This window comes from Hyperolius riggenbachi, chromosome 6 (assembly GCF_040937935.1).
Source record: "Hyperolius riggenbachi isolate aHypRig1 chromosome 6, aHypRig1.pri, whole genome shotgun sequence".
Taxonomy (NCBI): Eukaryota; Metazoa; Chordata; class Amphibia; order Anura; family Hyperoliidae; genus Hyperolius; species Hyperolius riggenbachi.
Genome location: NC_090651.1, coordinates 69,817,301 through 69,844,811, shown reverse-complemented (window position 1 = coordinate 69,844,811; position 27,511 = coordinate 69,817,301). Strand labels below are relative to the sequence as shown.

The following is a 27,511-nucleotide window of genomic DNA, read 5'->3' as shown; positions in this document are numbered from 1 at the left end:
ATCTTGGGCAGACGAATCTGGGAGTATCAGGGCTGCCATACACATGCTAGATTGTCAGCAGAGACAGCCCCAACTAGTCTCCTTGGCAAAGTACCATCTAGCCTGTATACAATGTTTATGATTTGAGCACTGTAGTCCAACTTCTGAGACACTGAGATTTATAGCTGCAGCTAGAACATGCTAGATGGATGTTGCCCAATGGGATTTGACCAAACCCCTTGGGTGACATTGTGGATGGTGCGTTCTGTTGCAATGCGGGCGGTGATGTAACATTCACTGGGCTCAGTCATGCAGCGGATGAGCACAAAGCTATTGGCTGTCACTCAGCAGAGTTGCCCTGCCTGGCAGAGCGCTGGCCAGGCACCGGTTTGGGGCTGCTGTACACATACCAGATTATCGGCAAAAGTGGCTGTTATTAACCGCCTCAGTCAACTTTAATCTAACGTGTATGGGCCTTAACGCTGAAAATATGAAATGGAGAAACACTGACACTTTCTCAAGTCGGATTGGTACTACATGTACATGTATATCTCATTATGCTAAAATGTCACTTCAGGTTTTAGATTATAACATTAAACAATGCAGTACCTGGAATAACTCCTGATGCAAAACTTTCCTCTCAGCTGGATTCCTGCTCTGCTGTGGACTATGGGAAGTAACCATAGATTCTGGACACTTCTATTAGCAGGATTTAAATACATATAATGGCTGCTGTATGAATTGATAAGTAGACTGTAGGGTGGTATTATAGAGGCTGGAAATTGGCGCTCATTTCCGGCAATCATATACCTGACATGAATAATTAAGGGACACATTTTCCGTACTGCTAAAAAGCCAGAGAATGGAGTGGCAGCAGCGCTGGGAGAGACCAATGGACGACCACAAATGGATTACTCAGGTTACCGACTCATTATAGGAAGGCAGCACAATTCACTAACACAGCTCCAGCACTCTCCCTGCCAATCCCACTCCCAGACTCCTGCCTAATGGAGGAGCAGAGCATCACTTCACACAGGCTCCTCAAATCACTGCAGACACTTACAGCTGCACTCTGGACACAGGCAAAGAATGATTAAAAAAAGAAGTATAATTAATAAAATGCAAATGAAGGTGAAATGCTGCCTTTATAGAAAAACTAAGCAACCCTTTCAGTTAAAAGAACCCTGAGATAAAGAACATCTTACGTGGAGCTTCCTCCAGCCCTCTGTGGTTCGACTGGTGCCTTGAATTCCATCAGGTCAACTTTGTTGCACTGCTAAGAGACCATGTACAATCCTGGCTGCACACACCATCCGATCGTGCTCCTGTGGCTGGGAGCATCCTGTGCAAGTGCAGCTACAGTCTTTGTTAACGGCGCTAACTGCTCCTGGCTAACAGAGCACGATTGGAAGGTATGCAAGGGCGGGACTGCGCATGTGCAATGGCCTGACAGCTGGGCCAGTTGGGGAATTTATCAGGCCAGACTGGGGGAGAATGGAGGTGACCAAACTACAGGGGGCGGGAGGAAGCCCCAGGTAAGTATAAATCCAGAGGCGTTTTTCATCTCAGGTACACTTCAAGGCCTACAAATTGCCCAATCATATTTCAAATTCTGTACCTTGATTTTGAGCACATAGTGCCTGATGCACTAACCAGCTGTAATACTGCCATCTGGAGACAGTGCCTACTACTATTACTGTCTACTATCACCAGCCGTGTACCATAACTTACACTATTAGTGCGACTCGTGGTCACGGCCGGCCTTTGGCCTGTGCGACCGGAGCGATCGCTCAGGGCGCCGGACCGCTGGCTTCCAGGGGGGGGGGCGCCGCACTCCTGCCGCATATTGTTGTTTTGTGCTGTAGCTCCATTCACGCTTGATTGTGTATATCGCCTGGCTTCTCACCACGTGATGTGCCTGTGTGAGGCTGGCTTCCTACCACGTGATTGTGCATGTGCCTGTGTTTGACTAGCAGTGTGATCGAAGGAAGACTTATGAGGGAATCTGAATAGCTGGCCAGAGATGGTCTTTGAGGATGCTTTGATCCTGGGCTGCAGAGTCCGACGGAAGGGAGGTGAGATTAACCTCTAATTGACGGCTGTTGTCTGTGTCTTTCCGTGGAACTGTTCAGCTCTATATTGATTAATTGCCTTTGGACTGACTGCTGGATTGACTATCAGTCTTTTTACTTCCAAAGTGGTCAGTGGATGTTTTTATGGGGGCTCTTCAAAGGTCAAATAATTAGCCTGGCATGTGTGAAAGTTTGTTGTTTTGTTTTTATTCCCTGGCCAGAGAACTTTTACAATTTTGCATTCTGCCTGTTTGTTATAGTTACATGGCTGGAGGCAGAAGACTAATGGGATTTATCCACATTGCTCTGTGATTTTAATATTCTGGAGGGGGTTAACCACCTAATGTAATATCCTATTTAAAGGACAACCGAGGTGATTTTTGCCTATGCATATTTGTATAACTGTCTGCAGGTGCCTGGTGACAGTGTGAGTTTGCAAACAAGGGGGCTTGGAGCTGCAGCAGCATGCCAGGAGTGGAGAGAGCGTGTGTGGTATTTGAGATATGCATGAAAATGTATGGTATATCTACTTTTTTTTTTTTTAAGTGCATTGCACACTACCAGGGGTGAGCATGGGAAAATGAGTGTCCTTGGGGTTCAGACTGTAGCTGTGCATGCAGGGTCTTGGCAAGGGGCTGCCTCCCTCATAAATGATTCACATCTGACATCTTTTGCAGTCACAGTTCTGCTGTCACCTGCTGATCTACATTGTCATGCAACTGTCCTTAGAGGAGCTCACAATCTAATGCCTGCAATCATGTCACTAATCGTCCTCAGAGGAGCATATCATCTACTCCCTGCATCATGTTACCAAATATTTTTTTTTCTTTAGCCCTCAGCTCCAATCATTGTGGGGAAGTGGCTGCACTTTGAGGGGGGAACAAAAAGTATTGCTTTTTATATGGGGGGGGGGGGGGTCGTCAATGTTACCTTTCATATGTGAGGGTGATCGCTCATTGTCAAACGTGGGGGTCAATGCTGCTGTTAACCTGTAGGGGTGATTGCTGAATGTCATACTGTATGTGGGGGTCAATGCTGCTTGTCATAGTTGGGGTCATTACTGCATTTCACATGCTGGGATGCTGACTATCATATGTTTGGTCAATGCTACTTGTCACATGTGGGTGTTTATGCTGCTTTTTATAAGGGGTGGGGGGCAATTGCTGCTTTTCATATTTGGGGTGATTGCAATTCATTTTGCATACAGTAGTAGTGTATTTGCAGTCAACAGTTAAGACTGTATGTTTGCTGGGGAAAAGGTGTGTGTGTGTGTGTATAGTGGGGATGGGGGTGTTGGGCTGGGAATGTTAGGGTGCTGTTGGTCAGGGGTCGGCTGATGGTAGTGGGCCTAGGGCGGTAAAAAGTACAAATCCGGCCCTAGCCGGCGCTGGGGTTGATGGGGGCGAAGACCATGCGGCGCTGCCTCTTGGAGTCAGTGTGAGACTCCGCCCAGCTCCCGGCCCCGTGATAGGATGGATGGAGCCAGGAGCGCTGAAGCGTGCAGCATGTATGCCAGCTACCCTGCCCTGCTGTGTGCCTATGTTCTCTCCTCTGTGAGAGACCACTTGGCCATCTTCTCCTCTCTCGTGCACTGACCAACAAAAGTAAGGCTCTCCTTGATCCCACCCCTAACCTAGCTACCTACACTATACTAGTATAAGGACAAGGGGGGGGGGGAGGGCTGGTAAGGGGGAATTTGCTGCCTAACTAAGAGGGGAACTAGTAGTAGCCTAAGCTATATACACTAAGGAGGGATCTGTGTATGTGTGTATGTGCGTGCGTGCGTGTGTGTGTGTATACATATACAGATTCCCCCTTAGTGTATATAGGTTACTAGTCTTGTATATGTAGTAGTCAGATCCCCCTTTAGTGTGTATATATAGGCAGATCCTGCTCTTAGTGTATATATTATATATACACGAAGGGGGGATCTGCCTAATATATACACTAAAAAGGGGGGGATCTGCCTAGATACACTAAGGCCCCGTTCACATCACAAACGCGGATGGCCATGTGTGCGGAACGCAACGCATGCGAATGCACGCCATCCGCGTTTGTGTGTGTTGCGTGGCTGATCCCATCACTGAAAAGTGAATGGGACAGCCACGCGTTTTGGCAAAAAATACGTGCAGCGGCTGGAAACGCGTGCAGTGTGAACGGGGCCTAAAGGGAATGTTGCACGTGTGTGTGTGTGTGTGTGTGTTTGTGTGCGTGCGTGTGCACAAAGAGGATAAATGGGGGGGGGGGGCACCAAAATCTGGTTACGCTCAGGGCGCTGTGAAACCTAAGGCCGGCCCTGCTCGTGGTACTTAAACTAACGCAAGCCTTGCAATGGTAATACTGAACATCTGCTGCTGTGGCGCACAGTGGCAGGACACACACACTGCCATGGACTGCCGCAGTGGACAACGTATCCATAGTATATGGATATGCTGACACTCTAGCAGTGTAAGCCAAATCTCTGAGTCTGTGCCTCAGTTTATGAAGAACCAGTCAAACAGCCCCGCTATTAAGGTGCCCATACACTCCTCAGATTGGCAGCAGATAGATAAGAAATGCATCTGATGATCTATCTGATGCGTTTTTAGAACATTTTTTACCAGGATAGAATTCCAATAGATTTCAGTTTGAAATCTATTGAAATTCGATCTGATGGCATTTTTTTGCCATCAGATTTCCATTAAGGCCAATGCAAACTGATAAGCAATCTCATCAGATCAACCTAAATGTTCCACCCTGCCAGTTCGATGGAAATCCATCTAAGTCAATCGAAATCGGCCATCGATCGGTCGATTGGCCAACCGATTTGCAAACGATCAATCGATCGATCGGGATCGATCAGTTGGCCAGAAAATCGGCTGAGTGTATGGGCCCCTTTATCTGTTTTAGGTGAGTAATGATGAAGTGTAAGCTCCAAGTTGTGACAATCTGACTGATACGGAATGCAGATACAAGAATAAGTGACTAACATAACTAGCAACTGATTTTCCAGGGGAATGACCTGCATAAGAATCAACATGTAGCTTATGATGGTGTCAGGTAGCTAGTTCCTCACTGCAAAGAATTGGTGAAGTAAGAATAGGCTGCATGTAGCAGATCCCCACTTTATAGCTATGAGGCATGTTTAGGATACCTGCTTTCTCATTGTTATGCTCATGTCGTCAGCCTTCTCCTCCATGCTCACACAGATTATACTCTACATATGGCACCACGGTGGGTTTAGGCAGACCTCCAGCCACCTGGAAAAGTCCCATCATCTTTTCCCATTGTGAGTGAAATCACATTTCAAAATTTATAACAATGAAATTTAATTTGTTCCGTGAAGGACAGAGAAGCGTTGGCACACTGCAGAGGTGACCTCTAGCGGAACGGCCACCTAATTCCCTTCTAAGCACAATATATGTAAACGAATGCAAATGTATGCCTAATAATTTATATATGAGCTAGGGGTGATTTATCGGACGCGTGCTCAACATTCTATAACACAGCGTTGTAGCAGTGCATGGAATGTACAGAAAGATATTGTTATGTACAATGTTTCATGGAAGCCTGGGAAAGCCACAGACATTGTTACATTTCTTATCACTGCACTTCCTGTGACCTCCTCCTGAATATGGCTTGTTTGGTTGCACAACAAATACTGCAGAAGTGTGCTTTACTCACTCCAGCACCAACAAGACAATCAGACTCTTAAGGTACCCATTCGCTACTTCGATTTTCCCTCAATATACAGCAGATTCGATCACTTTGATCAAAACTGCTGTGAAATCGTTAATGCAAATGTTGACCGATCAACCAATTTCCATCCGAAAATCGATTCAGCCGATATGTCCAGGCGGAAAATTTAGCTTGATCGCCAGCATGTCGGGAGCACGTCATTAGCGGCGTTCGATTCGGTGACAACATACACAGCAATAATCTCACCGGTCTGCCGGCGCAGGTCCCTGGGTCCATGCTGTCCCTTTTTCTGGCTAGACTGGAGAAGACTGTGAGAAGGTGAAGTTCAAACAGTAGAGCACCCTTTACAGTTTTAACTTGCGCTAGTCACAGGATGGGTCAGGAAGTGAAGAGGAGAAAGGGACAGCATGGACCCGGGGACTCATGCCGGTGGACAAGTAATATCATTGCAGCTGGCCGGGGGAGCACGAAAGCAGGAAGGCTTGGGGGTGGCGAGCAGGCGCTAACTCCACAGGTTGTGAATGGATTTCATGCTGAAATTGATTCAAAGTCTGTGTGCAGTGTATGGGCAGCCAATAGATCCCTCTCTGATCAGATTCGATCAGAGAGGGATCAATCTGTTGGTCGATCTGGTGGCAATCAACCAGTGTGTGGCAGCCTTCTCTGTTGTCTGTAATGCTCACCCAATCCGTTGTCTGGAGCATTTTTACTGCTGTTTGGAGGTAGAAATTTTACTCTTAGGGCTGATTCACACGGGCGGCTGACGGGACGCCTGGCCGCAGCTTGCGTAGCCAATGCTAACCGCTTTTCTGCTACCGAGCAAAAAGCGTTTGCCAACATATACCTGGAGGACTTTATATCAATTTACTATACTGTATGCAGGGCCGGTTCTAGACTTTTTGCTACCTGAGCAATACATTGTGAGTACTACCCTCCCCCCCATGTGTGTGCAAAACTGGACTGGAGAGGAGAGACACATTGGGCTGTGCATTGCAGGCACTGGCACTACGCTTACCTCCCTCTGCTTTCTACAAGACAGCATCTTCTCCCTGCTGGCCCACAGCATCCCCTCTCTGATCCCCAGGATGCAGAGTATGTGCCGCAGCGGTGCCACATCACTCACCCACTCTCAGCAGATTAGCGATGGGATCACCAGCACCACGGGAAATTCTGCTTTACAGCCGTGCCTCATGTGACCCAGAACAGGTCACATGAGGCACCACTGTAGCCATGGATACAGTTAACTGGATGGGTGAACTGAGATCCCACCGCTGGAACGCTGAGAGCAGGTGAGTGAAGCGTAGTCCCGCATCTACAGAGGGGGACATTTGGGGAGGGGAGGTGCCTCTTGCCCCCCTTAACTGTTGCCGCCCTGAAGCATGCGATTCTCATTGCGTCATGGAAGAACAAACCGCCCCTGACTGCATAAATCCTGATTGTCACATTGGAATGGCTTCTTGTATTCCCTTATGCAGTTGTCAGCACCATAATATTGACGAAACAATAACAAAACAAAAAAAATTAACAAAAAAATGTAGTGAAGCCGAAGACTGCTACCGTAAATGGCTCAGCTCTTGGTGTACCTGCCTGGATGACACCAAACGAAGCTGAAGCTGGATGATCACACAGAAACACACATTACAGCTCCTCTGGAAGGTAAACTTGCGGTTTAGTGTGAAATAATATGTTTCCAGATGGTAATGAGGCAACACGAGCAGCTGAAGTCAATGTAATCTTTCATCAGCCGCTCGTGAGAGCCGCTCCAGCTGTTTCTGGGGGATTCTGCCGACAGACCGATGTCAGGATCATTCCAAGTATGTGCATTTCATTCTCTTACCTGCCCCTCAGTGCAGCAGCTGTCCACATTTCCAGGGACATGCAGCTAGCAAGCCATGTAACTGTGTAGCAGTGTTACACACTGATCAGCTCCCGGCAGATGCACATGGATGCCGAGTGGATCTAACATTCGCTCCTTCATAAACAGAACTCTATGTATGCCCAATGGAAAGACTACACAGTATGTACAGAATAGATTATTTACCATTTCAGTAGGGCCACCTGCCCAGCGCACAAAGCTGCCAATATTTTCCACCGGCTTCCAACGCTATTTTGCCACCAAAGCAGAACTTCATCTGCCAATTCTCTCCACTATGGAGAACTATAGACTGAAACAGAAATATATATTTTGCATAGTTCGAGATGAACTAGAGAAATGCAAGCTTTTAAATGTATAGACAAAGAGAAGAGCTCAAAAGCAAAGGAAAAAATGGGCATACGTCTTAAAGGGACACTTAAGCCAGAAAAAAAATGAGTTTTACTCACCTGGGGCTTCTACCAGCCCCCTGCAGCAGTCATGTGCCCTCGCAGCCACTCACTAATCCTCTGGTCCTCCGCTGTCAGCTGGTTTCGTTTTTGCCGACAGGACTGGCCACGTGTAGCTTTCTCTTGTGGGTAGAAAGATGCGAGTTGCCGCATTACCTACACATAGATATGCGGCAACGCATATTTTTGTACGCGCTGCGGCCCGCAATAGCGCTAATTACAGTCGGTAATGCGGAGAAAGCTACGCGTGGCCAGTCCTGTCGGCAAAAACGAAACTAGCTGACAGCGGGGGACCAGAGGATTAGTGAGTGGCTGCGAGGGCACAGGACTGCTGCCGGGGGCTGGTAGGAGCCCCAGGTGAGTAAAACTCATTTTTTTTCTGGCTTAAGTGTCCCTTTAAGCACCCAAAGGTTACAATAATGAGATGGATTTCAATAGACTTCTTTCCCTGACTGTACTGTGCAAAAAATGCCTCTGTGCTGTGATTGGTTACTTTGGAAAACCCATTACCCATGATCCTTTGAAATAGTACCCTCTGGTGAGAGCAGCTGGGTAGGCTTCAGACAGAAGAGGGCAATGTTATTTTACATTTTTTATGTTACATTTACATTCGATTCGTTCATTTTGGTCGAACAAACAGGAAAATCGAACAATTTTATTGTACCGTGTAGGGGCACCATAAGTCTGACCAATGGTGTGTGTAGTATAATGTCCAACTCCAGTATTAGGATGGTTAAGCACCTGAGGAAGGGCAGTGTGCCTGAAACGTTGCACCTGTGCATTCTGCTAGGAGCTAAAAACAGGAGGATAAGTTATTTGTGAGGTAAATTTCTGTATAATGATTCATGTTCACATTCCTGTGGCACAGACCCCAAGGGACTAATTTGAGTGCTGGCAATAGCCAGAGATCAAATTGGCAAAAACACAAGGTAATTCATCCGCCAGCAATAGCCGGAACCCGAATTATGTGTTTCCCGAGTTGCTACAACTTGGTGAGAGAATAGTATTTAGTGCAGGCAGGAATTTGCAGGGTGAGCCATCTTTCAGCTTCATCATGTGCCCAACATTTGCCCGCAACATTTTTGAATGGACACCTCTACAAAGCAGAGTTTAGGGTATAATTGTGCTCCAGAATCAGCCTTTAGATAGCTAAGAATCCCATAAAACATGTCTATGTCTTCCTCCTACAGCATTCATCACACCTCGTGACTTCTTAATCAGCTTTAATGATCAATAATTGTGTCTCTCTGTCATTTAATGCTCTTCTCATTTGCAGTCTTCCGCACCACTCCGCCAGCCCCAGCCGCTGACACCCAGGTGCCCGCTCCACCTGTGTTTGTTGTGTAGAAAGATGTTAGCAAACCTTTCACTGGGGAGATGAAAACAAGGACAAGCGCTTACATAAGAAAATAATCCACAGGGCCGGGGCTGGAGGAGGCTTTGGAAAAACGAGTGCTTCAGGAGAAGCCGCTGGTGCCTGGACCCCGGCAACACATCTGGGAGCTAATGAGGCAGCGGTAGCCAAAATGTCAGCACAGCTATTAAAACTGCGCACGTCTCAATCACAGACTCTCCCTGGCTGCTGAGGTGGATCAGGGGACGAGGGAGGAAATGTGGAAAGGTCAGGGCGTGCTACAGTGTCATTTAACACCCAGAACATCCTCAAAGGACCGGCAGATTTGTTAATGTGAGGTTTAGATTCACCAAAGCTGTAGCAGCAAAGGATTTTCAGCACAGAGAGATTCTAATTGCTCTGTTCTCTTGCAGTTATTCCTGCACATTGCATCTCTGAAATAAATGAGAATACTTTATTTCCCCTCCAGCATGGTGAACCACAACATCAACCATAGTCGGTAAAGCCTAAAATGTTACTGGCCTACAGGACTCACTGCAAGGTGTCCAACTTAACCCTGCCTGCAATGTACCGCATACTGATACACGGCAGGGAGGGTTGAGTTGGACACCTCTCCCCAATCACTGGTACATGTATCCTAGCACTACTTTAGAAAGGTTCAAAGGATATTATAACTCATGAAATGCATGATAATGGTTCACACATTGGTCTTTTAGCCATGGGAACCAGAGCTTGGGTCCCAGTAAGGACATCAGCAAACAGTTTGTAAATTCTCTTTGTGTTTGAGTGACGCTTCCACACTTCCCAAAAGCAGTTAGATTAAGGGTTCAAACCTAATGCTGAAATGATTCTTTCCAAGGTAAAGTCCACAAGGGACCAATAGAAAGGTCCATAAAACCATGTGAAGCAAAGGATCTGTTCAGATCCACAACAGTGACAGAATGCAAAGTCCCGACCTGAATGGTTTTTCCAGACACCGGACAGAATTCGGACATGTTATTGATAGAATGCTATCTATGAAATGTCAAGAAATAGCCTCTGCAAAATGTTTTTTTTTACACTTCAATAATTTAAAAATATATATATACTGTATATATGGCAGGGTCTTACAGATATATTTTTTTAGTTTAATACCACTTTATGATACGTACACACCTTCAATAAGTGTCCCCAGTTAGGACTGAGCTCCATTCTCAGGGAGACCGGAAAAAAGGGGAAAAGCCCAGAGGGCACCAGAGCCGTAGTAACTCCTGTACACTCACCAGATTCTTGTCCAAAACAGCCACGAGATCCATCCAGCATGCGTGTGAGACGAGAAACACAGAACATTTATATTGCACTTTTCAACTGGCAGACGCAAAGCGCCAGAGCTGCAGCCACTAGGGTGCGCTCTATAGGCAGTGACAGTTTTAGTCTTGCCTAAGGTCTTCTAATGAAATAGCTGCTGGCTTACTGAACAGCAAGAGCCGAGATTTGAAACCAGGTCTCCTGTGTCAGAGGCAGAGCCCTTAACTAGTACACTGGGGCTTTAGTTATTTTCCACATCATCAATAACTGGCAACTGATCGCAAATCGATGTATGACAGTGGTAGGGTCACTTGATTGTTATCTCCATCAAAGACAGAAACATCTGAGTGCTTTTATGTTCTCTGTACAGCACCAGCAGGTTGCATAATGTTTTACTAAGACAGGAACTGAACAAATAAGGTTGGGAGGCTAAATTGCTTTGGTAAGAAAATATCTTCCTTAAACAATAGTGAGTCTGTCAAAGCATGAGCAAACCCACAGCCAAAACTATGAAAACTATGGCTGAGCAGCTCAGATAATCCGCAGACAGAACTGAGCAGACTGGTTTATCACTGAAAATAACCGTTTCATTAGCGTTTTGTCTGACTGTCTGAACAACAGGACGAGTAATCCATTGTACTTTACCTGCACTTTGGCTGCTGCACATGCGCCCCAAACATGACCTCACACTGACACGTGGTTCCCGCTAGAATAATGAAATGTGAGAAACGTAGCATGAACACGCCTTTGGTTTGCAGAAGCAGCTATAAAATGACCACATCCACGACTTAATTATACTGTGCTGTTGGGTGTTTAAAGGTATGTGCACACAGGTATCATTAAAGAAAAGGACAAAAAGAGTAAACACAGTACAGTGTACACAGTTCACAAAGAATTTCACGAAGTGAGAAACCACAGTTATGAACAAGACTTCCATTGCAATAAATTGGTGGCAAGATTCTCCGCTCTTTCCTGCCATACAGTGCCCCTCTATAATGGCCACACTGCCTTTCAGGCCTTCTACTGATGTCACCTCTTGGCCTCTGAACCAATAGAAACACCAGGAAACAGAGGTGGAGAAGTGATTAGTAGTCAATTGGAGACTTAAAGCCAGGTGTGTGAAAGCAAACAGTGCTGCAAGAGTAGTAAGACTGCCTACTTGGCAAGCTTACTAGCACACAGGTACACAGTGGGTCAATACAGTTTCACTCCAGCAGTGTTATAAGAGTACGTAGATGTACCATGGTCACAGAGTGCAGGCACTGGGAGATGATGGAAGGACACAGGAGGAAGAGCAAGGGCCAAACAGGTGAGTATAAGTGCGCTCCTCTGTGCCAATACTCTGCAGGGGCCAGGGGAGCAGTATTAGCTGTGGGGAGCCACCCGGGGGGCTTATCACTGGCTCTAGGGCATACAGATTATAAACAGTCTTTTCACAAGTTAAATGAGTTGATGCTTAGCAACCCTATAGAGCAGGTTATACAAAAACGAACAAAAAGGTGTTCAGAAATAAACTGACATAACTGATTGAAACAGGGGCTGGAATTCTTGTTTTCCACACATCAGAATGTGAGGTGGGAGGTACTGTGATGGGTGGCTCTCCACCATATAATCACAGATGATTTTCTTCCTAGATTACAGATGAAGAATGAGATAAGCCAAAGACCTGGAGGCCATGAGGGCCCGCTTCCAGGTGGTGCACACTCTTTGATGGAGGGAAATATTTGGCTGGGAAGATAATGATCAGGTGCTTCAGACACACAACATGTAGGAACTGCTTCCCAATAACAACCAGATCTGCAGGTTCTGTGATTATAGCGGAGCTTTCTCATTCGCTGCCAGGTCATCCAGTTTCCTGTGTAAGAGCATCAGGAGCCGAGGCAGTGCAGGCATGCGCTCAGTTCCCTGTGTGAGTACATCAGTAGCCGAGGCAGTGCAGGCATGCACTCAGTTCCCTGTGTGAGTGTATCAGGAGCTGAGGCAGTGCAGGTATACGCTCAGTCCCCTGTGTGAGAGCATCAGGAGCCGAGGCAGTGCAGCCATGCGCTCAGTTCCCTGTGTGAGTGCATCCGAAGCCGAGGCAGTGCAGGCATGCGCTCAATTCCCTGTGTGAGAGCATCCGAAGCCGAGGCAGTGCAGGCATGCGCTCAGTTCCCTGTGTAAGAGCATCAGGAGGCGAGGCAGTGCAGCCATGCGCTCAGTTCCCTGTGTAAGAGCATCAGGAGGCGAGGCAGTGCAGCCATGCGCTCAGTTCCCTGTGTGAGAGCATCAGGAGCCGAGGCAGTGCAGGCATGCGCTCAGTTCCCTGTGAGAGAGCATCAGGAGCCAAAGCAGTGCAGGCATGCGCTCAGTTCCCTATGTGAGTGCATCAGGAGCCGAGACAGTGCAGCCATGCGCTCAGTTCCCTGTGTGAGTGCATCAGGAGCCGAGGCAGTGCAGGCATGCGCTCAGTTCCCTGTGTGAGAGCATCCGAAGCAGAGGCAGTGCAGGCATGCGCTCAGTTCCCTGTGTGAGAGCATCCGAAGCCGAGGCAGTTCAGGCATGCGCTCAGTTCCCTGTGTAAGAGCATCAGGAGGCGAGGCAGTGCAGCCATGCGCTCAGTTCCCTGTGTGAGAGTATCAGGAGCCGAGGCAGTGCAGGCATGCGCTCAGTTCCCTGTGTGAGTGCATCAGGAGCCGAGGCAGTGCAGCCATGCGCTCAGTTCCCTGTGTGAGAGCATCAGGAGCCGAGGCAGTGCAGCCATGCGCTCAGTTCCCTGTGTGAGTGCATCAGGACCTGAGGCAGTGCAGTTATGCGCTCAGTTCCCTGTGTGAGAGCATCCAAAGCCGAGGCAGTGCAGGCATGCGCTCAATTCTCATACAGGGCGGCGCACGGCTCCAGCCAGACAGCGCAGAAAACATGGCAACTGTCAAGGCAAAAATACCCCCTCTTCCGCTACCATAACATGAACAGATTACATGCATTCACCCAAACACAACTGATATTCAAACCAATATCAATTCACAACACACTAATCTTTGTTAGTGCCTGGAGCAAAATAAAAAATGTCATTGGGATCCACTGATTGATGCTACTAGAGGTTGCTATTTAGTATTTATATAGCGCTGACATCTTGTGCAGCACTGTACTGTATATATAGTCATGAAAATCATGTCACTTAAAAGGCTTTAAGAGGAGATTACAATCTAAACCCTACCATAGTCATATGCCCATCGTAGGCCAATTTAAGGGGAAGCCAATTAACTTCTGTAGGTTTTAGGATGTGTGAGGAAATAAGAGTGCCTGGAGGAAACCCACACAGACATGGGGAGAACATATAAACTCCATGCAGATAGTGCCCTGGCTGGGGACCCAACGCTGCAAGGGAGAGTGCCAGCCACTATACCACCATTTTGCCCGAGATCTAAATTGTCTACGTTTATTGCAAATTGCACACAACTTGGGAAGAAGCCAATCAAATACAACAGCTGAATATTTCGATTGGCTCCAATCTGCATGAGATTGGCAACAGGTAGGAAAACTGGCATCTTCTCAATCATCTATGTTTATAACCATTTTGAGAATTGATAATTTTGCTGATTAATGGCAAGCCGTATTGCCAGCGTAGAACGTTGTACGACCCAAACTGAAAAGAAAGCATGTGGTTGTTGTGTTTCCCTTTAAGTGCGTTGGAGTATTCTCTGTGTTATTATACTAATAAGGTCACATCACGCTTTCGCTTCAGAGTTCCTTTCAAGTGAACACGCTGTCGTTGTTTAAAGCCCCTCTAGACGTTCTAAATCATCAAACAAGGATTTACCTAATTTATTGTCTCTTATAAACAAAAAAAGGATTATGGCAATTATGTTTTCATTGCTATTCCCAAAGCCACACTTAGCGCCACTTTCTCCTTCTTCTTCATAAGCGAAGGGTCTACCACCCCTCCCCCAACCCTTCCACATCATTACCCGCTGCATCCCCTGGCATTAGGGGCTCTGACTTCAGCCGATGCAATAATGACCTGAGATTGCACCAATATGTCTTCAAATGACTGCAGAGAATAATAAATACCTACACTCCCAAAAGTGCAAAACAGACAATAGTGGGGACCACAGATAAATAGCAGCACAGTACACTTAGAACATCCAAGACAATGCTGGTACAAGTTTATAACTTCATAATAAGAATTAACCCAGCCCTTGGGAGCTGACAGGATAGTGCATTGGAGACTCTAGGGCCCTTATTCAATTCATTTTACTTCTAACTGTTCAGCTAGGAGAAAAGTCAGGAGCAAAAGTGCGAGCTCACACTCTTGAGGATAGTGCAGTAGACATTAGAGCCCTTATTCAATTTACTTTTACTCCTGACTTTTCTGATAGGAGAATTTTTTTCTCATCCTCTAACTTTTCAGCACTTTGCAAATGAGAAAGTACCAAAAAGAAGGTGAAAAAATGCTACAGGTATCAAAATTAGAGTACCGGTATTTTTTTTTCTTTTTTTGCTTGCTACTGGCTTAAAAGGTATTTAATTGACAAGGGGCCTGATTCGCTGAACGCAGGTAACGTTGCCATGCACAGTGAGCGCACAGCAATTTTACCGATCGCTAGCACAAACCATTCTACCATTTGCGGTAACGCACGTGGCACTAAAGTGTTAACTAGCCCCAGCGCTAGTAATAGTTAAATTGCCGTGCACTCCCTGCGCATGGAAACCTTACTAGAGTTTAGTTAATCAGGCCCAAGGTGCGAAAATATAATCTAGGAGTAAATGAGGGATCTAGTGGATAAATCGGCGAACTTCAGAGCAGCTAGTGGACGTAGATATATCTCAGAAGGAGGGGGTGGGGGTGTAATTCTATGACATATTATAAGCTTGTCTGAAGAGGTCCATTTTAAGGGTGTATTAGAAGGTTTCCAGACTCATGACGGTCAAGCTGTCAAAAGGAGCTCCAGAGGAGTGACACTCGTAAGAAGTCCTAGATGCGGGAATGAGAGGAGAAGACCTCACTAGAGGACAGGAGGGTTTCATGGGAGGAGCCAAGTTTCTAGGAGTGGTGGTATCTGGAGATTAACCACCTTAGCGGTATGGACGAGCTCAGCTCGTCCATTACCGCCAGAGGGTGCCGCTCAGGCCCTGCTGGGCCGATTTACATGAAATAAAGAGCAGCACACGCAGCCGGCACTTTGCCAGCCGCGTGTGCTGCCCGATCGCCGCCGCTCTGCGGCGATCCGCCGCGAGCAGCGGCGAAAGAGGGTCCCCCCAGCCGCCTGAGCCCTGCGCAGCCGGAACAAATAGTTCCGGCCAGCGCTAAGGGCTGGATCGGAGGCGGCAGACGTCAGGACGTCGGCTGACGTCCATGACGTCACTCCGCTCGTCGCTATGGCGACGATCTAAGCAAAACAAGGAAGGCCGCTCATCGCGGCCTTCCTTGTTTATTCTGGGCGCCGGAGGCGATCGGAAGAACGCCTCCGGAGCGCCATCTAGTGGGCTTTCATGCAGCCAACTTTCAGTTGGCTGCATGAAATATTTTTTTTTTTATTTAAAAAAAACCCTCATGCAGCTGCCCTGGCGATCTTAATAGAACGCCAGGGTGGTTAATGAGGAAATGTATAGAGGAGACATGTACAGAGAGCTTTGCAAGAGAGGGTTAGGTGTTTGAACTGGATCCTTTGGGTTTAACTGGCAGCCAGAAGAAGAATTGACAGAGAAGTGGCAGCATCAGAGGAGCGGGAGGAGAGGTGGATGAAATGGGCAGCATTTCTCAATATCAACCAGATTTCCAGATGTAGGTGAATCAGCTGAAGTTTCTAAAGAGTGCAAAGTAGCACTATCATTTTTTTGGGTAGGGGAGAGAACTACTTAAGGCACATAACGATGAAGCAAATTTTCACACAATTTTTCCTGCAACCGGCAGGTTTTTTTGTGCGACAAGAAATCCTTTCTGTGATAATGCAATGTGAGAATGTGTGTGCATCTCCTGCACAAAGTGTTCCACTCGTTTGAACGCTCGTTAGCACTCTTCGACATGTTCCTATGGTAGGAACACAGATCAGGGAACACTCGGTCGCTGGGTCACATCACTGTGGGTTCCCCGATCCACGTTCCGGTGAGTACCGTATGTTGCTTTAGACTTCCAGTAATGACGACAGATGGGAAATTTGCAAGCATACCAAATAAAGGGTCAATGTTGGGCGCCTCCAGCATCCCCCACTTCTAACCGGAATAAAATGTACTGCAGCCACCTCTTTTCATCCCTCTGGATCCTGCAACAAAAATTGTTCTCACCTCGGAGAGATTTCACACTTAAGTGCTGATATTTTACTCAGCCCTTTTTAAAGTTCACAACTTTCAGGAAGAGAGCTATTGTATGGAAAGATGTAGAAGGGAAAAAAAGAAAGTTCTGCAAAACCCAGAGTCACCAACAGCGGTTATCAGTATTGTCAGAGATGATTCCATCCTTTAAGCAGACGATTTTCTCGGGGGCCAAATTGCATCCTGCACAAATTGTAGCACTTTGCGATGATTGCACAGCTGCAGGACAAAACTCTCCGCTAATCGCATTGGCGGAGGCAGAGGGAGACTTGGAGAGCCAACTTGTCTAAACTGCATCTCTTGGCCTGGCAGCTCTAATGTAGTGCGCAGAGGAGGTGGTTCTTCCTCTGATAGCATTATAATCTCAGCAGCGCTTTTTACTGTCATTTCCCCCTGCATGTCTAATAACCGTAAGCCAACGATCAGCCATGCTTCGAAAATATACTCCATTGTGTTAAAAGTAGTAGCTATATAAGCTACTTTCAATTTTGACATTGTTAAAATAACATATGCAGTTTACACTGCTGCCAGGTTTCAGTGTATAAAATTAGGTAGAGGGAACGCATCTTTCTTGTAACTATAAGATCAGGAATTTGATCACAGGACTTCATGGAACTTTTCTCTACCTGCTTGTGTATTTGGCACTTTACCTTGCGCTCCCTGCTGGAATTTGGAGAAAGCAAAGTCTCAAGAAACCCCTGTGCAACATTTCATCTATATCATACATGTCAAACTCTGGCCTGCAAAACAAATCAGTGCCATCAAAAGTGGTTTCCCCATTTTGCATTATGTTTGGCCCATGAGCACCTGAGCGCTAAGCCTATATGGTTAAGCTCTGAATCTATGAAGCCACAATAAACTTCTGATATAGTTAACTACTTCCAGTGGCTGGATAGTGTAATGGTTAAGGGCTCTGCCTCTGACACAGGAGACCTGGGTTCAAATCTCGGCTCTGCCTGTTCAGTAACCGAGCACCTATTCAGTTGGAGACCTTGGGCAAGACTCCCTAACATTGCTACTGCCTATAGAGCGCGTCCTAGTGGCTGCAGCTCTGGCGCTTTGAGGCCGCCAGGAGAAAAGCCCGATATAAATGTTCTGTGTTTGTTTGTTTCTTTTCCTGGTCCCCTGGAGTTTACTATGGGGATTCTAATGTATATGGTAGGTATGAGTTGTTGTTTTTTTCTTTTATGTAAATCAAGGTTTAGAGAAAAGTCAAGAAGGCAAGAAATGGAACGAAGTGTGCAAAACTGAAGGCGTTGAAGCTCGTCACCATCTTGCAGTATACAGTGATTTAGTATGGCAGAGGTAGCACAAGAGTTTTAGCATTATTTGTGCAATGCATATACTGTAGCTAGTACAAGATTTTCCTATCTGTGTGGTTTAGCCATCAGCCTGGGATAGTCCTTTTTCTCTGCTACTACAGACAGCCACAAGTGACACCATATAAAGAGACACTGAAGCAAAAAAAATATAGGATATAATGATTTGGTTGTGTACTACGGATAATTACTAGAAGATTAGCAGCAAAGAAAATATTCTCATTTTTATTTTCAGGCATGTAGTGTTTTTTCTAACATTGCATCATTCTCTAATATGTGCAGATTACACAACACTCAGCATTCTAAATGATTTTTTCAGAGCAGTCATGTGAACTATTGACCTCTCCTCTGGCAGAGAAAAAGAAAATTGTTTACTGACAGTTGAGGTAATAAACTTCAGAAGACAGCCCTCTCCATGACTTTGAAAGTGACTTTGAAAGTCGTAGAGCTCAATGGCTATTTGCATAGAGATAACAACTGGAGTTTCTTAATGCTTCCTGTACTGGAAACAATTAGACTTATGTCTCTGATCTTAATGTTTTATTTCTTAGCTGTACTACACATACCTATCATTATATCATTTTTTTTTTCTCGCTTCAGTGTCTCTTTAAAGCGGATGTGAACTCAGAACTTCCTCTTTGATCTAAAAGATAAGCAACAGCATAATAACCTTTTAAAGAAAAAATATTTCTTTATTACAGCTGATACAAATCCTGCAATAAATCTGCAGTGTGACTACTTTCTGCTTTCATGGAAGCAGACATATAGTTAACATCCTGTGTTTATAAATTAACTGCTCTGCCATGGCAGAGGAGATTTATGAGCTGACGCAGCTGAAGAGATAAAATTATGGTTGTGATTAGTCACAGTTGAAGGTGAAGTGTGCTAAATTCTATAAATATACAGTATACAGGGTGCATTTCTCTACGTTCTCATTCTGCCCTGTGTAAGAGTTCAGGGCCACATAAAAAACATGATAAAAATGAGTAGAAGGCAAAGTAGATTCTCTAGTACCCTCACCCATCAGTCATCAAGATCTAGAAAAAGCAGGAGAAATTTTATTTTAAATAATCAACAAAATCCCATTAGAAATAAACTGTTTACCCCTTGCCCACTGTGGTCTCTGAAACTCTGACTACCAAGAAGCACTCACAGAAAGAGATCTATGTTCAAAGCATCTCCGAATGGGAGGGGCATTTCATTCCAGCTATCAAATTCTTCTGCAAAATGAGATTCCCGGAAGCCAATCTTCCCTCGCACAGAAGAGCTGAAAACACACAAAAGACAAGCTACCATGACCTGCAAGAGACGCTTAAAACAATCAGAGTAAAGGATGGTGTAATGGGATTACGGTCACCGTGACTGATAGACCCACAAGACACCTGGGAAGATGAATGGGTATTTTGTGATACTTGGAAGCTTTCCATCTATCTGCTAGCTGACAGAAAGAGAGAATTCCAACAAGTGACGTTCTCTGTATGCTGGGGGAAGTAATGGCGATGCTCCTGTTATATTAACCTCTGTTGCAGTTATCCAGGTAATGAACCCTTCAAATCTGGGTTGTCAGGAGCTTCTCTGCAGCTGTAGGGAACTTTCATGCAGTTTGGGATAGCCCTATTGAAGATGATGGTCTTGACAAGCCACACTGAAGCCCCAAAAACCCAGAAGTGCTCTGTAGCAGCAGGGAAACGGCAAGAGACAAACTGGACAGGCACAAAGCAGTCAAGTAAAACGTGGACACTAAAGATAGCAACAAACTAGTACACAGGGTCCAACTCCAGTCCTCTAGCTGAGCCAAAAGTGTGTGAGGACCTCTGCCTTTGAGGATTGGAGTTTGAAACTTTTCCACTAGCGGCATTTGCGATGCTGAATCGCTACGCAAAATCACTACGGTTTGCATATTAACATGGGAATCGCGGTAGGCAATTTCCACTACCGCAATTCGTTTTGTCAAACACGATTGCGCCGCAGAGCGATCTTTGCCGCGATTTTGCTATGCAGTACAGTGCATAGCAAAATCGTGAACGCAATCGTCGCACTTTTGCGATTCAGCAATCGCTAGCACTCAGCGTGAACGCTAGCGACTGCTAGTGGAAAAGGGCCCTAAGAGATTGCCTCCATGGCCCATATCCAATTAACTTTCTCTCCTGAGTTTACTCCTAGGTGTTATTTTCACACCTTGCCAAAATACAACAACAACAACAAAAAACAACATTCTCTAGCAAGAAAGTGCTCGAAATAATTTTGATAGTACATTTTCACCTACTTTTTGGTATTATTTTATTTGAAAAGTGCTGAAAAATTAACGTAATAGAAAATGAAAAATGATCTACTAAGAGAAAACACAGGAGAAAAAATTAAATTGCCTATGGGCCCCAATGTGGCAAAACAATCTATCCCTCTCTGATCAGAATCAGAGGCATTCATTCTTCCCCCACACTGCACAGAGTTTCGATAGTTTTCAGCATGGAATCTATAAAAAAAAAAAAAAAAAAACACTGAACCACAGCATTGCATAATGCAGGGCAACGCTATGGGCGGTCAATGGACAGGTGCTCCTCCCCCGCCTGATCGACATTTTCCATCCTGTCCAATCAACTGTTAATCAATTGCCTGAAACATTTTATTGAATCTGCTGGGAATTGAACTGCAAAATCGATAAGTGTGCGGCTACCTTAAGAGTTATTTCCTGGCAGTTTTAATAGTTAAATGGACTGTCAGCAGTCAAAAGGCAACAATATTTCCTATTCTAGTCTAAAAGAAGTGAAAGAAGAAAAAGGATAAAATGATGCAAGAGAAGGAGGAGTTAGAAGAACTAGGAGAAAAATAAGGAGATCAAGAAGGAGGAGGAGAAGGTCAAGAAGAAGGAGGAGCATAAGGGAAAGGAGGAGGACATGACAGAAAAAGAAAATAGTAGAAGGCCAACTAGGACAAAGCAGGATAGAGAGGGAGTAAAGAAGAAACTGGCCCATTAACTAGTACTTGTGGTACACCACTTCTAACTTCAGACAATTCTCAATACAGAGATGAGAGACTTTTTGCTTAATATCATGCTTGCTGCATGAACTTATGACACCTGCAGTTTGACATGTTAATGGAGCACAGCAAAGTTCTTTTTCAAAGCCACATTCTTGAGTAATATCAGGGGGTGGGTGTTTGCCGTAAATCAACTATTATTCTGCAGAAAATGCTTCCATTTCATAATCTCTCACTGGCATTGGTTATGCAAGCACAAGTAGATGCTACAACTGCTAATCAACCCAGGTGCTATGTGCGGACTATAAAGCAGGCACTACAGGTACTTCTGCAACATCCAACTAAAAGAAGGAAATATTATCAGAACACAAGTAGAAGGGATGCCGAGCTACGCATCATTTTTGGTCTGACAAATATCTTTCTATAGAGTTATGCATCTACTGACTCCAGAAAGTCAGAATTACTGAAATATGACAACAAAAAATCAAACATGATAGCAATGTTTATACATGTGACATTTTGTTATCAAACAAATTCCTTGATAACATCAGACACGGCACACATATCCCAGACAGAACAAGTCCAAACAGAGCTGCCTCCGGCACCAGCAATTCCATTCCAACAAGAAGCGCAAACGCCTGCTTCTGTCACCAGCCCAGACACTTGCGCTGAAGAGCCACTTGTCCTGCGCATTGTCCCAGCTGTGATGCTGGATCCTGGCTGTCCGGGTGGGCATGTTAAGCAGTATTAATTCATGTAAAATACAAAACAATACAAGGGAAGGATGCAGCTGTAAAACCTCACAATGATGTTCTATAATTATGTTATTCAGAGTATTACAAGCTGCTTGGTATTCCGTTCCACAGAACAAAAGCCTCTCTCGGTGAGAGGAGCATTGAGGAGAGGGCTTTACTAAAGACATCCAGGAGAAAACTTATAGATAACGGCTGGCGGGCACAGACTCCGGTCACTGTACAAAAATAAGGGTTGGGAATATAAAATATAACCTGCTGCTGAGGGGAAGTACAGCCTGCTGCACAGGATAGAATATAACATATAACCTGTTGCTGAGGGGGAAGGACAGGCTGCTGCACAGGATAGAATATAACATATAACCTGTTGCTGAGGGGAATGACAGGCTGCTGCACAGGATAGAATATAACATATAACCTGCTACTGAGGGGAAGTAAAGCCTGCTGCACAGGATAGAATATAACATATAACCTGCTACTGAGGGGAAGTAAAGCCTGCTGCACAGGATAGAATATAACATATAACCTGTTGCTGAGGGGGGGGGGGGGGGGGGGGGGGAGGACAGGCTGCTGCACAGGATAGAATATAACATATCACCTGCTGCTGAGGGAAAGTACAGCCTGCTGCACAGGATAGAATATAACATATAACCTGCTACTGAGGGGAAGTAAAGCCTGCTGCACAGGATAGAATATAACATATAACCTGCTACTGAGGGGAAGTAAAGCCTGCTGCACAGGATAGAATATAACATATAACCTGTTGCTGAGGGGGGGGGGGGGGGGGGGGACAGGCTGCTGCACAGGATAGAATATAACATATCACCTGCTGCTGAGGGGAAGGACAGGCTGCTGCACAGGATAGAATATAACATGTAACCTGCTGCTGAGGGGAAGGACGGGCTGCTGCACAGGATAGAATATAACATATCACTTGCTGCTGAGGGGGAGTACAGCCTGCTGCACAGGATAGAATATAACATATAACCTGTTGCTGAGAGGGAAGGACAGGCTGCTGCACAGGATAGAATATAACATGTAACCTGCTGCTATTGGGAAGGACAGGCTGCTGCACAGGATAGAATATAACATATCACCTGCTGCTGGGGGGGGGGGGGGGGGGTACAGCCTGCTACACAGGATAGAATATAACATATAACCTGTTGCAGAGAAGGAAGGACAGGCTGCTGCACAGGATAGAACATATAACCTGCTGCTGAGGGGAAGTACAGCCTGCTGCACAGGATACAATATAACATATAACCTGTTGCTGAGAGGGAAGGACAGGCTGCTGCACAGGATAGAATATAACATGTAACCTGCTGCTGAGGGGAAGTACAGCCTGCCGCACAGGATAAAATAGAACATATAACCTGCAGCTGAGGGGGAGTAAAGCCTGCTGCACAGGATAGAATAGAACATATAACCTGTTGCTGAGGGGGGGGGGGGGGGGGGGGGGGAGGACAGGCTGCTGCACAGGATAGAATATAACATATAACCTGTTGCTGAGAGGGAAGGACAGGCTGCTGCACAGGATAGAATATAACATATCACCTGCTGCTGAGGGGGAAGTACAGCCTGCTACACAGGATGGAATATAACATATAACCTGTTGCAGAGAAGGAAGGACAGGCTGCTGCACAGGATAGAACATATAACCTGCTGCTGAGGGGGAAATACAGCCTGCTGCACAGGATATAATAGAACATATAACCTGCAGCTGTGGGGGGAGTAAAGCCTGCTGCACAGGATAGAATAGAACATATAACCTGTTGCTGAGGGGGTGGGGGGGGAGGACAGGCTGCTGCACAGGATAGAATATAACATTCCACCTGCTGCTGAGGGGGAGTACAGCCTGCTGCACAGGATAGAATAGAACATATAACCTGTTGCTGAGGGGGAAGGACAGGCTGCTGCACAGGATAGAATAGAACATATCACCTGCTGCTGAGGGGAAGGACAGGCTGCTGCACAGGATAGAATAGAACATGTAACCTGCTGCTGAGGGGAAGGACAGGCTGCTGCACAGGATACAATATAACATATAACCTGTTGCTGAGAGGGAAGGACAGGCTGCTACACAGGATAGAATTTAACATGTAACCTGCTGCTGAGGGGGAGTAAAGCCTGCTGCACAGGATAGAATAGAACATATAACCTGTTGCTGAGGGGGGGGGGGGGGGGGAGGACAGGCTGCTGCACAGGATATAATAGAACATATAACCTGCTGCTGAGGGGGAAGGACAGGCTGCTGCACAGGATAGAATATAACATGTAACCTGCTGCTGAGGGGAAGGACAGGTTGCTGCACAGGATAGAATATAACATGTAACCTGCTGCTGAGGGGAAGGACAGGCTGCTGCACAGGATATAATGTAACATGTAACCTGCTGCTGAGGGGAAGGGCAGGCTGCTGAACAGGATATAATAGAACATATAACCTGCTGCTGAGGGGGAGTATAGCCTGCTGCACAGGATATAATATAACATGTAACCTGCTGCTGAGGGGAAGGGCAGGCTGCTGAACAGGATAGAATATAACATTTAACCTGCTGCAGAGGGGGAGGGATAGGCTGCTGCATAGGATAGAATATAACATGTAATCTGCTGCTGAGGGAGGGGGGGGGGGGGTGGACAGGCTGCTGCACAGGATAAAATATAAAAAATATAACAATTGAGCGATCAGACATGGTGGTGCCATAGATTTCTGACAAATTAGATCACAGTCATCGATTCTGACACGAATCGAAGAGGAAAATCAATGGCCTGTTTTTACTACTATATAGTTTTCAGGCACAACTGTTTATTTTGATAATATATTGTATTTCCTTGTTGTAAGAAAGCAGATGACTGCATGTATTGGGGTGTGAGCAGGCTTATCAGGTGCTGAGGTTAATTACCATCAACCATTCACAAAACTGTCACTGCTTAAGTATCTTGTCAGGAGTTAATATGAAAAGGAGAACTTGTGCCAATGTTTAGAGACAGAAGCATTGAGGTCAGGCAGTCTGTACTTTTAGCGGACACACAGCTGCAGTGCACAGAGCTGTGAAAACAGTGTCATTACTCTACAGGGTAAACATCTGTTCAGCAACATTAAATTTCACAATTTCGAGTGGCTCTATCCAAGGGATTGAACTTTGCACACATCATTACTGGCCAGACACACAGCTTTTATTTTGTTATTTTATATATATTTTACAAATGGTTGAGAATCTCTGACTCGGCTGATCATGTGATTATGCCAATGTGCCTACCAAGATGCATGCTGGGAGGTGCATGTCAGCAGTCAACGTTTTTTTCCCCTTTCAATAAACTTTTTACACAAGCTGAACACTTAGAGATGGCACTTCCGATTTAGGACTGAATGCCTTATATGATTTAAATGGCAATTAAAATGGGTACATAAATATAAAGGCAGAATTATGTTAGTTTGCGATTCAGAGAATCAAAAATACCCATTTGTGACAGGTGCCCTTTAAAGCACACATACAACAGAACAAGATCACAACCGTCTACATTCACCGCCTGGGGGTATAAGACAAATCTGTGTGCAGCACTTGCAGAGCCACAGAACAAAGCCGTAAGTCAAGTGACAACTTTCACCTCTACCAGCTGACCAGACATTTCATACAATGCTGCCAACAGAAGCTGAAACTTACTGTCCGCCTGTGTCAGGGTGATGAAGCAGCAGACAAGCAGCGCCAGGACCGCCAGTAGGGTCTTCCAGGAGTAAGGCACCATGTTTGAAAGCGGACTCCACTCCAGGCCTGGTGTAATGTGGTTAATGCATCCAGCGCTTTAGTGTCAGACTCACGCCTGCAAGAAGAAGAGGAGGAGTTGTGTGAGAATAGGAATCATATTTTCAGTAAAAGATTACGGTTTTCACAAATTGATTTATCTCTGCCAGAGGAGACTTGAATCCCTTATTCTGTCAATACAAAAAACAATATTACACACACACACACACACACACACACACACACACACACACACACACACACACACTAACACCACTTACAGAGTGGAGAGAAAGGTCTGGCTTAGACAGGATACACAGGCCCGGCTTAGACAGAGCTCCCAATTGTCTTCAAAGAAGTTGGCACTTGTTCGGCCAAATTTGCGGATGGCTTGCCGAGCGTCCGCTGCTGGTCGGGGACCTCTGTACACACGACTATCGGTAGAGGCGGTCATTATAAATTGCCTCAGCCGACTCTAGTCAGGCGTGTCCAAGACTTAAAGAATTCTGATTAATTAGCTCTGTATGCTGATGTGCTGAACCATTTGTTTTTCATCTCTCTTAGGGAGTCTAATTGTGAGAATCCAAAACTTGGGTTTCCAGGTCTGCAGAACATACTAATGCCATGACAAGGGGCTCACACTCTTCCATTAAAGCTGACCGGAACTCTTACACAGCACACAATGAAAAGTCTTTATTTCACATATAGCTGCTGAAAAAATTCACTGCTCTGTGTTGTGCATTTGTTTAGCCAGATCAAAGTGTCAAAGTGTTTCTTAATAGCAGCTGTGAAAAGACTACAGGAGAGCTCAGCCAATGAAGCTCTCCCCATACAGCAAACACTGAGGCTTAACCCTTTCAAGTGCTTCCTGAAAAGTGTAAGTTAAAAATTCAGGGTTTTTTTTTTTTTTAAGGATCTCCATAAATTATGATAAAACTATGTTTTCCATAAAGCTTATCATGTTGTGGCTAATCTTTTAGAGCAGAGAGAAAGCTCTGAGTGTAGCTGCACATTAACATCAGAAATGATCACCCCACATTGGGTGGGAACTGCAAAAACTCCCACGTTGGCAGTACACAGTCAGGTATCATCTCACTGCTGCAGAGACTGAGATATGACAATGCCAGAAAATGTGTCATCTAATCTGTTTGGGTGGACAATCCATTTCACTTTACAAAGTTGAAATCTGAATTCCCTTATTAGTAAAAACAGTAACAAAAGGCTGGACAGGCTCATCTCAATCATGAGTGCAGATCAGTCACTGGAAAATGTTGTTGTATAAACACAGCACTACCTGCCTTGAGTTCACACACCAATTATCAGATGCCTTCCTATAAAATCTGTTCAGTTTGAGCTGCACCCCTCCCGCTCTATCAGTCTTTCAACACTTGTCAGGTCCTAAATACAGCAGAGATTTCCATCTTATATGGTGTTGAAATGACACTTCTGTTAACATCTCTCCAAAGGTTTACAGCCAAGAGGAGGCTTTACAAACTCTCAGAATTAAAGTCCTTAAATTTAACTATTGCAAACTCCTAGTATAGCAAATATCAGACAATCCCTTACTTACAAACAGCTTCAAGGGAACCTGAAGAGAGAGGCTGACATGACGTGTATTTCTTTTTAACCAATGCAAATTGCCTGGCTGTCCTGCTGATTGTCTAAGACTAATACTTTTATTATTATCATTTTAATATTTAGTATTATTTAAAGAGGCTTACAATCGAATCCCTATCATAGT

At 45.4% G+C, this 27,511-nt stretch overlaps 1 protein-coding gene across 15 annotated transcripts in view; it reads right to left on the bottom strand.

Annotated features, from left to right (window-relative positions):
- PTPRF (protein tyrosine phosphatase receptor type F) overlaps positions 1-27,511 on the bottom strand; it is a 1,415,717-nt gene that overhangs the window by 305,639 nt on the left and 1,082,567 nt on the right. For all 15 annotated transcript variants that reach the window (XM_068239458.1, XM_068239459.1, XM_068239460.1 and 12 more), the window contains one exon: positions 25,693-25,849. In XM_068239458.1, the coding sequence (XP_068095559.1) occupies positions 25,693-25,774 (82 nt within the window). In that variant the 5' untranslated portion in view covers positions 25,775-25,849. The remainder of the gene's footprint in view (positions 1-25,692; positions 25,850-27,511) is intronic.